At 40.1% G+C, this 13,455-nt stretch overlaps 1 protein-coding gene across 1 annotated transcript in view; it reads left to right on the plus strand.

Moving 5' to 3' along the window:
- PTPN22 (protein tyrosine phosphatase non-receptor type 22) overlaps positions 1-13,455 on the plus strand; it is a 186,326-nt gene that overhangs the window by 112,554 nt on the left and 60,317 nt on the right. Inside the window, exons 5-8 of the mRNA XM_073615709.1 lie at positions 168-206; positions 5,083-5,154; positions 5,246-5,305; positions 8,237-8,379. Of these exons, the coding sequence (XP_073471810.1) occupies positions 168-206; positions 5,083-5,154; positions 5,246-5,305; positions 8,237-8,379 (314 nt within the window). The remainder of the gene's footprint in view (positions 1-167; positions 207-5,082; positions 5,155-5,245; positions 5,306-8,236; positions 8,380-13,455) is intronic.

Here is a 13,455-nt window from a genome sequence, read left to right on the forward strand (position 1 = left end):
TGGTACCATGTCTGCTTGAAGGTAGGTGTTTGGGGGGAGCAGTAAAAGCACAGATCAGCCACCTGTTTTTACTGCCTCCTGCCCGTCTGTATGAAAGGAGCTTAACATTGATGCTGCAGAATATTCCTTTTACTGAAATTGTGTCTAATATCATGTTTCCTATGCAGATTATTTTAATGGCCTGTATGGAGTTTGAAATGGGGAAGGTGAGTATAATATTTCTTGGAACACCTATTGCATGGAGAAACTGATATTTTCTTCGTTTCTGTCTGTATGTTGTAATGTGGTGTAAACTCCTGCTTGGTTGCACTGGGTTCCAATCCCATAAGGCACCACTTTCCTTCTAACTATGGATACTTGGTTAACTGGTCCTGGGTTTGCATTATTATAATAAGGACATTGGAGTAGGGACTGATAAGTTCCTCATATCTCTAAATTCTATTTAGTGTCTTATGTCACATCTACATGGAACACTTCTATTTCTGTATTACACACACAGTGCCTCATACTTCTCATTTACCTGCAGTGACTCATATCTCTGTATTACATGCTGTACTTCATTACAAACAGTGCCTCTGACTTCTGTTTCTCAGGTTGTGAATGTAGAGTTTCTTATATTTCTGATATTGATAGTAGACCACACATGTTACAAACTGACCACATTATCTACTATGGTTAGGTGTTGTAAGGTAAGGTGTTGATCCTGTGTTAGGATGGCCAAGTAAATTATAGCTTAATTCTAGAGTCTGTGTGCAATCTTCCTTAGACTTAAAGAGGAACTGCAGTCTACTCACATAATTTGTAATAAAAACATCTTTGCCATTCTGAAGCTTCCCTCCAACCACTTTGCATATTATTTTATATATACCCTCCACTAAGTCTGGCTGCATCCATTTTAACTATGGGCAGCTGAAGCTGCTGCCTGTTCACTTCATGTATTTACACAGACACACACAGAGGCACATCTCCAGCTCTGTAGCCCTGCAGCACTGATTGGCCCTCTTATGATTCATCCCCCGCTTCCCTTCTTGGCAAACTGTCATGAGAGTGAAAGAGCTGTACATTAGTCTAGGCTAATGACCAGGCAAGAAACAGGAAGTGGGCTGTATGAGGTATTTACTGGCAGAAAAAACAATATTTTACTATCCAAAGTTAAAACAACAAGGGCAGAAGATTGAATAAATGGAAATATGAAAAAAATTACTGAAGGTCTTCTTTAAAGTGTTACTAAGCCCACAACAGTAAAATCAGTCTGTATATGCAGTAAAGAATGCTTGTTATACTCTCTATGCAGGTAATGCTCCACATTGTGTAAAAAGGCTGCCTGATCCTGTCTTCTCTGATCCTCCCCTTCTACTGTCCCCAATCCGTCTGCTAATAGAACAGAGCTCTAGGAGGCACTGTGCACATGCCCAGTTTGGTGTATATTGCTAGAGAGTTTTTTTCTTTTTTTGGGAGGGTGCATGTGATCAGCACAGGGTCAATCAGCACTGTCCAGACAGAGGGTCAGGGGTTATGCAATCTCATAGGACAGTCAAAGCAGAATAAAGGCTCCTCCTACAAGCTTTAGCCACTGATAGAAGTCACAAGGCTGCTATATACTGCTGATGAGAAAAGGTACTTAGCAGTTTATATTTACTAAAATAATGGAAAAGGGGGCACAATATGAGCACACTTACTTGGGATTGTGGCCACCCCATTCATTATAGTGTAAATATTGATAATATAAATGGTGTTAAAAGCAGGTATTAAAAGGGCAGTGCCACTTTAAATCCAGAAACAGCAGTTAGCCAATGGGATGCTACGGAATGTGCTGGAATCTGGGAAGCCTTTATAGGGAACTGCTGGGCTGGGAATTTCCCCCTTTTCCTGCAAGGAGCACCGGCTGAAGAGCTCTGCCCCTCTCCCTGAAGTTATGGAGTCTCTCTTTAAGCAACTCCTGGAGAAAGCTGGCATCAAGGAAGAATTAGAACGGCTGTGGCACTGCCTGGCACTAGGTGAAGCTGAGAATGGAGGACAGCAGGAAAAGGACATTGAAGAAGGTATGGCTAGGGTTCCACGGGCGCAGCATGGGGACATGGAGCGAGGGGCAGCGGTTCAGGTGCAGCAGGGGAGAACACGGCGGAGCCAGCCTCCTGAACAGAGCAGACTAGCTGAGGAGGAGTCGGAGGCGGGACATGGGCCGTGGGGCGTGGGCACCGAAGATAACAATGGCGAGACAGCGGGTGCGTGCCGCACCTCTAAGAAGAAGAGGACATGTTCCAGGTCACCGGGTAATTTGTTTGTTTAAATCCCTCAGGTTTGCCCCGTAGAGTATGGATTCTGGGACATTCATTTATTTATTGGACGTGTAAAAGCAGCTCTACGTAGTTATTCCACGAATTTGTCTCTGCATCCAGAATGCTTTCAGGTGTATTGGAAGGGAGTGAGAGGCCTACAGTGGAACCAACTTTATTTTCATTTATCCAGGTTATGTCAGTTTTGGCCTATGCCAGATGTTTTGTTGTTACATTTAGGAGGGAATGACTTGGGCAATATCAGAACGTTGGATTTGCTTTTTATGATCAAGAGGGATCTCCATCGTTTCACTCTTACTTCTCCAGGTACGATCATAGTGTTTTCGGAAATTATCCCTCACCTTTCCTGGCTGTCCTCTTTGCAGAGAAAAGTAATGGAAAAAAATAGAAAACGAATAAATAGAGCTATGGAAAAGTTCATGCCTAGAATTGGTGGGCTGTCATACTGACACAGAGATCTGGAAGGTGGTATCAAGGGTTGTACCGGCAAGATGTAATCCTCCTCTCAGATGTGGGTCTCGATGTTTTCAACCTTGGATTGCAGTATGGGATTGAGCAGGCCATGGTAATGGGGTGGAGCGGGGCATGATGCTCAAGCCCGGCTTGTGGGGTGTTTTATTTCCATGTTAAAATGAGGTAATGCTGCTTGAGTTCTGAAAACTAAGCAGTTACAAATTTTTCTTTCATTAAAGTTATGCTGTTTTGATGGTCAATAAAAAAAAACTAATATATGGTTATTTTATTTTCATATGTTAAACCAATAAAGTGCCGTGGCCATTATATGCCAAACTTTTGGTTGGGTATGTTTATTTGGTTGTATCTGGAGTAAGTGATGGTGTGAATGGGTGTGGCCTAGAATCTCATGGAAAAGGGGCCACAATATGAGCCTACTTACTTGAAATTGTGGCCACCCCATTCATTATAGTGTAAATATTGATAAAATTAATGGTATTCCTTTTATTAAAAGCAGGTATTAAAAGAGTACTGCCACTTTAAATCCAGGAACAGCAGCTAGCCAATGGGATGTTGCAGAATGTGCTGGAATCTGGGAAGCCTTTAAAGGGAACTGCAGGGCTGGGAATTTTCCCCTTTTCCTGCAAGAGCACTGGCTGAAGAACTCCCTCCCTCCCCAGTCGCGAGCACTATTATGTGGTTGGGTCACCCTGGATTTCTAGGGGGGACGTTTTTATTTCCATGTTAAAATGAGGTAATGCTGCTTGAGCTCTGAAAACTAAGCAGTTACAAATTTTGGTTTCATTAAAGTTATTGCGGTTTTGATGGTCAATGGTCAATATATGGTTATTTTATTTTCATATGTTTCATATCTCTGTATTTGCAGACGATACTAAGCTGAGCAGGGCAATAACTTCTCCGCAGGATGTGGAAACCTTGCAAAAAGATCTGAACAAATTAATGGGGTGGGGACTACATGGCAAATGAGGTTTAATGTAGAAAAATGTAAAATAATGCATTTGGGTGGCAAAAATATGAATGCAATCTATACACTGGGGGGAGAACCTCTGGGGGAATCTAGGATGGAAAAGGACCTGGGGGTCCTAGTAGATGATAGGCTCAGCAATGGCATGCAATGCCAAGCTGCTGCTAACAAAGCAAACAGAATATTGGCATGCATTAAAAGGGGGATCAACTCCAGAGATAAAACGATAATTCTCCCACTCTACAAGACTCTGGTCCGGCCGCACCTGGAGTATGCTGTCCAGTTCTGGGCACCAGTCCTCAGGAGGGATGTACTGGAAATGGAGCGAGTACAAAGAAGGGCAACAAAGCTAATAAAGGGTCTGGAGGATCTTAGTTATGAGGAAAGGTTGCGAGCACTGAACTTATTCTCTCTGGAGAAGAGACGCTTGAGAGGGGATATGATTTCAATTTACAAATACTGTACTGGTGACCCCACAATAGGGATAAAACTTTTTCGCAGAAGAGAGTTTAATAAGACTCATGGCCACTCGTTACAATTAGAAGAAAAGAGGTTTAACCTTAAACTACGTAGAGGGTTCTTTACTGTAAGAGCGGCAAGGATGTGGAATTCCCTTCCACAGGCGGTGGTCTCAGCGGGGAGCATTGATAGCTTCAAGAAACTATTAGATAATCACTTGAATGACCGCAACATACAGGGATATGTAATGAAATACTGACACATAATCACACACATAGGTTGGACTTGATGGACTTGTGTCTTTTTTCAACCTCACCTACTATGTAACTATATGTTAAACCAATAAACTTGACAAACTTTTGGTTGGGTATGTTTATTTGGTTGTATCTGGAGTAAGTGATGGTGTGAATGGGTGTGGCCTACAATCTCATTCCATTTTCATGTTCTGTGTACTGTGGAAGACCAAATATAGTGAATGCAGGGTCTTGGGTTTAGTAACACTTTAACAACATTGATCTAATGCAAGAACCTACCTCAAACAACTATTCCATTTCCATTCAGCTTGCTAAGCCACGTAGTTGTTGATAAATCAAACTGAAACATCTGCTTGAGTGCTAACTTATCCACCCAAAGTTTTTTTATATGCCACCCAAATTTTATAGCTGCCCTGGATTTTTAGTGAACCCACACATCTTTCAGATTTCTGTACTATTCTTTATATACAGTACTCAGTCAATTTACAATTGGGTTGTAACATGCACTGTATAACCAGTTTGACGTCACCACAATTACTAAGGTCAGGCCTTAAAATTCCAACCCAAAATAATATTTAACAGACTGTGAAACAGTGTCATTTAAATGTCTTAAAATGTGTTGTTTTGTGACTAGAAAAAATGTGAGCGCTATTGGGTTGAGGCAGGATGTGAAGTCTTACAGTTCGGTCCATTCTCCATCACATGTGTGAGTATCATGTGAATTATTCTATTACATAATGACAATGTATTTCCTTGTTTGTCTTATCCACATGACGTATTGATGTCTCTTCTTCTAGGGTAATGAAGAGAAAAAGATGGACTATGTTATCAGGACCCTGATAGCAACCTATGGAAGTGTAAGCTCTGTTCCTTATTTCTTTTTCATACCATATATTTATTAGAATAGATTTATGAGAATAACACAAAAAAAAAACTAGAACAAATGTGGATATGTTTATGATAGCAACCATTTAGGTGTAATCTTTGCATTATGTAAGAAACTTGACTGGCTTCCTTTTTTCAGTTTTTTTGGACCAGTTTTCGTAGATTTTTTTATGTAAAGGCATTTAATGTAAAGGCTACAGTTGTGTAAAAACTTAAAGTGTTTGTTAACCCACAGGGTTAACTTTACATTATCCTCTTTGGTGATTAATCTAATGTCCCCCTGTGACTGTGCTTTTTTAAAAATGCAGCTATATACCTTGTTTACTGATTGCAGATCAGCGATCACCTGACATGCCGCCTCTCTCTTCTCTCGGCCCGACAGATGCAGTGGACGGGGCCGAGGATTCCCCGCTGCCATCAGCCAAGAGGGGAGAGGCCGCCCCGCCTGCTGCAGCTGTCATATGAGAGAAGAGAGAGGCAGCATGTGACGTGATCGCCGATCTGCGCTCAGTAAACAATGTATATAGCTGCATTTTGAATAAAGCACAGGGGGACATTAAATGAATAAACAAAGAGGATAATGTAACATTAACCCTAATTTCAGCAGCAGGATGGGAGGGGGCAGCGCGGACATGGAGCAGACAGTCATAGAGGGGTGGGGGAGAGGATGGAGGAGAGGACACAGGAGCCACAGATAATGGAGGCACATACGCCAACAATGGTGTCAAGGCTCAGCAGCCCTGATTTATCGTGGTCAATGTACAGAGGGGAGGGCAGAAACTGGCAGGATCAGATATATATTTCAGGTGATACGGGGGTGGCAAATTACACAGCACAAGCACTGTGCTGTATATAATGCTTTAAAAGAAAAGGATCTTTATTTTATTTTTTGGGGGTTAACAACCACTTTAACTTTGTGTTTTCCTATGGAGAATGACAGAAAGCATATCTTCCCTTGGTATATGATTTGGGTTCTTTTAAGGCTGCTTTCACACTGAGGCGCTTTACAGGCACTATAGCGCTAAAAATAGCACCTGCAAAGCGCCAGTAAAGCGCCTCTCGTCTCACTCCACTGTGAAAGCCAGAGTGCTTTCACACTGGAGCAGTGCGCTGGCAGGATGCTAAAAAAGTCCTGCAATCAGCTTTTAGGAGTGCTACACTGCTCCTACAGCGCCCCTGCTCATTGAAATCAATGGGCAGCACCGCCAAAGTGCCGCTGCAGCTTTTAACCCTTTTTCGCTCGTTAAAAGCGCCCGCTAGCATCCGAAAAGCACCGCAAAAACGACAGTAAAGGGCCGCTAAAAATAGCGGCGCTTTACTGCTGATGCTAAGGAACTGCCAGTGTGAAAGTGCTCTAAGGGTCACTGTGGGATATTTGTAGAAGGTTCTGAGATTTCAGGTGTAGGGTGTTGTTTGAGCAGGCGAGGAAGCTCTAAAACATGCTAACTTGGGTATATATGGACTGTGTTCTGGTTGGTTAGCCATTTATCATTTGATCTGCTAAACTGCATATTTACCTGCACCAGTGAACTCTTAAAGTATAACTTTAGGCACATTTTTTTTGGGCTTTGGATAGAGTACAGAGGGATTAGAACACCTGTCAGGTTTTTATTGTTGTCTGTGTCCCCATTAGGGAGAGTCACCCTCTCTATTTGTCCTGTTTACCATTGAAAGTAAAAGTAAAAGAAAATCCCAAATTTTGTGTTGTCTCCAGAAAAGTAATAGAGGGGAAATCTTTAGGTACACTTAAAAATAGTTTTATTTTTAAGTGTACCTAAACCCAAAAATAAAATATATTGCAGCTTACTTGTAGCTTCTTAGATCTGATAGCCGCATTGGTTTTATTTTTTTTCAAGCTTTTTCCCTAATTTTAAACCCACGAGCCTGCCAATAGCACACTTCCTGTCCTAGGATAGGAAGTATGTTAGGGCTACCAAAATCTCCCCAACTCTTAATCTCTGAAAATGGAGGGGGTGCCTGTAGTCCACAGATATAGCTGTAAACAATGCCTCAGTGAGAGGAGTTAGGTAAGTGTTTACAGGTGGGGGAAACAAGTGTTTTTTTTTATCTTAATGCAGTGAATGCATTAAGGGGGAAAAATCATTGAGACTTTACAACTACTTTCATTTTAGCTTTGGCAAAAAGGCAGAAGTGTCATATACAGAGAGAGGCTACTTCTTTTTTTGACAGAAAAGACTATGTATTATGGCAGCCAAACAAGTCAAAGAGATGACCTGAATGCCTACAGAGATGGAGTTAAGCTAAACACCTGATTGGGAGAGAGAGAGAGAGAGAGATTTTATATATATATATATATATATATATCATATATATATATATATATATATATATATATATGATATATATATATATATATATATATATATATATATATATATATATATATATATATATATATATATATATATATCATATATATATGATATATATATATATATATATATATATATATATATATATATATATATATATATATATAAAAGATATTATTTTTAAGAATGTACTTGTATACAACAACAGACATTACTACTACTAGATAGTGCTATTATAATAAAACCAAAGTGTACGTATTTAGTAATGAGAATCATGGACAACTTGCAACTGGGAATCATTTTTTAGATGAGTAGGAATCCAATTAGGTGAATGCCTTAATAAGATTGATATACAATTGTTGTTGAATGATTTTGGTTTTATATGATGCTTTACATTTTGTCAGTAAGACTAAATGCAGGTATCGCAATTGAACGTAATCACCCTCAAAAGTTTTCAGTGTTTTTTTTTTTTTTACCTCTTACTTTTTTTATCCTTCTGTGTATATATCATATTGTTGTCAGCAATCCATCATATTATTTACGTTGGAATATCTGCCATTTTTTCTACAGGAGATAAGAATAGTTTATCAGTTTCATTATAAGAATTGGCCTGATCATGATGTGCCTTCATCTGTGGAACATATTTTGGGCATGATAGAAGACATACGCGTTCTCCAGAAAGATGATAGCCCTCCAATATGTGTCCACTGCAGGTTTGTATATTTTGGATAGTGTAGGAAAGGGTTAAAACCATTGACAGTTTGTTATTTGTGTCCCACTTGGAAGATCTTGCTTTACTTTCTGTCCCAAGGATTCAACAGGAAGTGAGGGGAAAGTATTTCCCCTATACACAGAGCCGTTTCAAAGAACTGCTCCTCCCCCTCTCCCAGACAAAGATGGCCACCTTGGCTCAGCGCAGTCATTCAGTGTCACTGAAGAAGCTTGACAGCTGAACCTGTCTGTGAACAGGCAAAGTGGCTGGAAAGGCAGCTTAGTACTGCTAAGCCTGTGATTTTATCAGGCTCAATGTTACTGAGCTGCACTGAGGATGAAGTATTCGTAAGGCCCCTTTCACACTTGTGCGACTTGTCCTGTGACTTGGGACTGCAAAGTCACATGACAAGTCGTACCCCATGATTTCCAATGAGTACCATTCATATCTGTGTGACTTCAAGTCACACTGACTTCAAAGTAGCCCCTGCACTACTTTGGTCCGACTTTGATGCGAGTTACACAGGCATTCCCTGAAATCGCGTCAAAATCGCGTCTGCGAAGTTGCAGTAAAATCACACAACTTTGAAGTCGTGCTAGTGTGAAAGGGGCCTAATGGACACTCTGAGATCAGTATTGCCCCCTCTGTGCATTCATGAATGCCACCAGAGACTGTCATCTCATTTGGCCTCATTGGCAGCATTGACATGCTTAAGCAATTGCCATTGGAACACATTTCTTTTGTAAAATTCTCCTTCACTTCTTGTTCAGATGACAACTGTAAAATTTTGATTTCCCATCACTTTCTGCCTTGGTGACAATGGTCAACAGGGCAAACAGCGAGTAAATCGCCCCAGTGGCAGTAATCCTTGAATGCTCTATCCAAAACTAAGAAGCACGTTTTGGATAACGGCTATACTTTAAATTCTTTTTTTAAATTCTGCATGCTTAAAAGAGTTGTGGACATTGGGCCTGCTACAAAACCCCAAAAATTGTAATTGACATACACAGTTCTTCTCTTCTGCAGCTGCTCCCACCCCAGATTCACCAGCAATTCCCAGCTGTTTAAAAGGGAAAATGCTTTGTAAATACAGCAGCTATTGCAACAGCTACTGTTAAAAACAGACGATATGACACAGTGTTTCTGAACATAGTTCAGAGAGATGTTACAGAGATAAAAAAGTAACGTTGTTACTTTTGTATCTTCTCTGTTTCACTAACCTTTTCAGCATTTGGACATGTCTACCACATCCAGAGGCCTAGGAGGTTAAAACAAGCTCAAAAATCTAGGGACCTCTACCAACAGCCCAACCACCCTGCTCTGAGATTCCTGGGCTATCCTGCACCACCAAGGAGCCTGAGACTGCAATAGTGTCAGGTTAGCAAGCTGTTCCCTGATCTAAATTAATATAGGAAACTTCTGCGCTACTAAGGTATTAGCTAAACAATATTAAATAAAGTGCATATAGTGCATAAATAATATGGAAGCTGCTTAATACAAATAGTATTTCCACATACACTATGAAAAAAATAGTAATAAAAGTAAAGCACTACCTAATAGGTCAGTGTAAAAAATTATTGAGCTAACTCAAGATAAACAGTGGGGGAGATTTATTAAATCTGGAGAGTGCAAAATGTGGAGCAGCTCTGCATAAAAACCGATCAGCTTCTAGGCTTTATTGTCAAAGCGAATTGAACTTGCTGAAATTAGAAGCTGATTGGCTACCGTGCACAGCAGGGCCTGATCTTGAGCACTCCAGATTTAGTAAATCTCACTCAGTGTCTCCCAATGGCTAATGTGAATAAACTGTGCTTATTATTGTATACCACATCTAATAAAATACTTTTAAACAGAAAAATTGTTCTCCTATAACAAAACACATTAAATATAATATTCACAAGAACTCCTAAAGAAGAAATAAATAAACAAGTGAAAAGTCCATTCAAAGTGAACATGTGAAGTCCATTTTATAACAATGGTGACATTCTTCATTGACTAAAGAGTTAATCTTCACAATGACATATACCCTCCACCAATCAACCAATGCGCTCACCTCCCCATAAGACCCCCACTTGGGTTTAGTAGTGCCTTCTGGATGTCAGCTGCTCAGGTGCTCACAATGCTTCCATACACCTCAGGCCATGTTATTCCCAATATAAACATTGAATGGAAGGAATTTATAGCACTTATTGTTTTTTTAAAATCTTAAATTTATTAAAAATGTAATCAAACTCACATTTAAATGTGCACAGCCTCCGGTGCACTCGTTCAATGCATTTGTTTACATCAGGGGTACAGCACCCCACAGAAACCACCTAGATGTCCGTCAAGGCCTCGGCTGCAAACCACCATTAAGTCCTAGTCTACTTCCTAGTGGTGCGTGGTGACGTCACAGGCTTGTGACTTTCTCAAGGGATAGGGGCCTGGTGACAGCTAAGATCTATTTATAGTCAGAATCAATTAAAATTCCAGTCGCCATTTTCTCATAGCCCGTGGCGGCCATTTTTTTGGAGATCCAGTGTCATAAACTACTGACTTGCTTTATATCCAGCGGCCACTAGATTATCGACCAAGCCAAAAGACTCGGGATTCCTAATCAGGGGAAAAATCTTAACCTGCATAATCTAAATAATAACCAAAAACAGTCATAATGGCCAAAGGTAACGAACTCAATAAATATATTATTATAACTAAGCAAAAAGGGGGACATTTCTAATTTGAGTAATGGCAGTCAGTAGGACTATACCCCTTATCACTAAAAATGCCACCGCCCGGTGAATAATAAATATATAATAAATATAAAAATGGCTGGTGGAACGGCAAGATGCCTAAAGCAAAAAAAGGCAGCTGAACCATACTGACATCTCTGTGTTAACATAATAAAATGGTACCATCTAGTGGAGAAAAAGAGCCAACATGGTTCTATACTCATAATATTTCATAGTAATCCCCTCTACTACATGTAATGATAGATAAAACCACTAAGATAATGAAAACAGGATAAATATAAAAAGAGAGAAGAGGGGGGAAGGAGGAAAAAGGTTCTATATAACCTAAACGGAATTAGATCGATATAAATGAACCTATTCTAAATGAGTAATTAGTTACATATAGTTACATAGTAGGTGAGGTTGAAAAAAGACACAAGTCCATCAAGTCCAACCTATGTGTGTGATTTTGTGTCAGTATTACATTATATATCCCTGTATGTTGCGGTCATTCAAGTGCTTATCTAATAGTTTCTTGAAGCTATCAATGCTCCCCGCTGAGACCACCGCCTGTGGAAAGGAATTCCACATCCTTGCCACTCTTACAGTAAAGAACCCTCTACGTAGTTTAAGGTTAAACCTCTTTTCTTCTAATTTTAATAAGTGGCCGCGAGTCTTGTTAAACTCTCTTCTGCGAAAAAGTTTTATCCCTATTGTGGGTTCACCAGTACTGTATTTGTATATTGAAATCATATCCCCTCTCAAGCCTCTTCTCCAGAGAGAATAAGTTCAGTGCTCGCAACCTTTCCTCATAACTAAGATCCTCCAGACCCTTTATTAGCTTTGTTGCCCTTCTTTGTACTCGCTCCATTTCCAGTACATCCTTCCTGAGGACTGGTGCCCAGAAATGGACAGCATACTCCAGGTGCGGCCGGACCAGAGTCTTGTAGAGTGGGAGAATTATCGTTTTATCTCTGGAGTTGATCCCCTTTTTAATGCATGCCAATATTCTGTTTGCTTTGTTAGCAGCAGCTTGGCATTGCATGCCATTGCTGAGCCTATCATCTACTAGGACCCCCAGGTCCTTTTCCATCCTAGATTACCCCAGAGGTTCTCCCCCTGGTGTATAGATTGCATTCATATTTTTGCCACCCAAATGCATTATTTTACATTTTTCTACATTGAACCTCATTTGCCATGTAGTTGCCCACCCCATTAATTTGTTCAGATCTTTTTGCAAGGTTTCCACATCCTGCGGAGAAGTTATTGCCCTGCTTAGCTAAGTATCGTCTGCGAATACAGAGATTGAACTGTTTATCCCATCCTCCAGGTCGTTTATGAACAAATTAAATAGGATTGGTCCCAGAACAGAACCCTGGGGAACCCCACTACCCACCCCTGACCATTCTGAGTACTCCCCATTTATCACCACCCCTCTGTAGCCAGTTTTCAATCCATGTACTCACCCTATGGTCCATGCCAACGGACCTTATTTTGTGCAGTAAACGTTTATGGGGAACTGTGTCAAATGCTTTTGCAAAATCCAGATACACCACGTCTACGGGCCTTCCTTTATCTAGATAAAATAATTATTTATCTGTAATAAAACAATTAAGATCAAATTCTACATTGAGCCCCTGATGTCCCAATTATTTAATTTCAAATATCCACTAAGATTCACGTTGGCTTCCAATGAAATCACCTCCAATGCTTACGGTATTTTTCAATACCCCGGAAACTCATTCCCACTGGGCTTTTATTGTGAACATCCATAATGGATAATTCCATTGGATAATCCAATGGATAATTGATGATTTTTATACCCAACAGAAATATTGTAAACATGCTCTTGGATCCTCTTAGCCAATTTTCGTTTGGTTCTTCCAATGTATTGTAATTGGCATGGGCACTGAATACAATACACTACACCCTCAGTATTGCACGTGATCCTATCTCTAATCTGATATTCTCTGTTTGTCACAGTTGATTGGAACTCTTTCCTTTTTCTCATATTCCCTATGGTGCTAGTACATGCAGCACACCCTCCACATCCATAAAAACCCTTCAGGTCCAGGAATGTGGTGATGTGGTTTCTAGGTGGATCTATGACACTTTTAACAATCCTGTCTCTTAGATTAGGAGCTCTCTCATAAATGAATTGTGGCCTGGAAGGAAGTATTTAAGTTCTTTGTCTTTCAGCAGTATGGGCCAATATTTATGCTTTCTTCATACACCTTAGCCATAAATCGTTTACCACTCATATTTGCTTGTTCCCTATATATATATATATATATATATATATATATATATATATATATATATATATACTGCCGTTCAGTTTCTTCTAAGCCGCAGAAATTGTCCTCTCT

This window comes from Aquarana catesbeiana, linkage group LG02, assembly GCF_042186555.1.
Source record: "Aquarana catesbeiana isolate 2022-GZ linkage group LG02, ASM4218655v1, whole genome shotgun sequence".
NCBI classification, from domain to species: domain Eukaryota; kingdom Metazoa; phylum Chordata; class Amphibia; order Anura; family Ranidae; genus Aquarana; species Aquarana catesbeiana.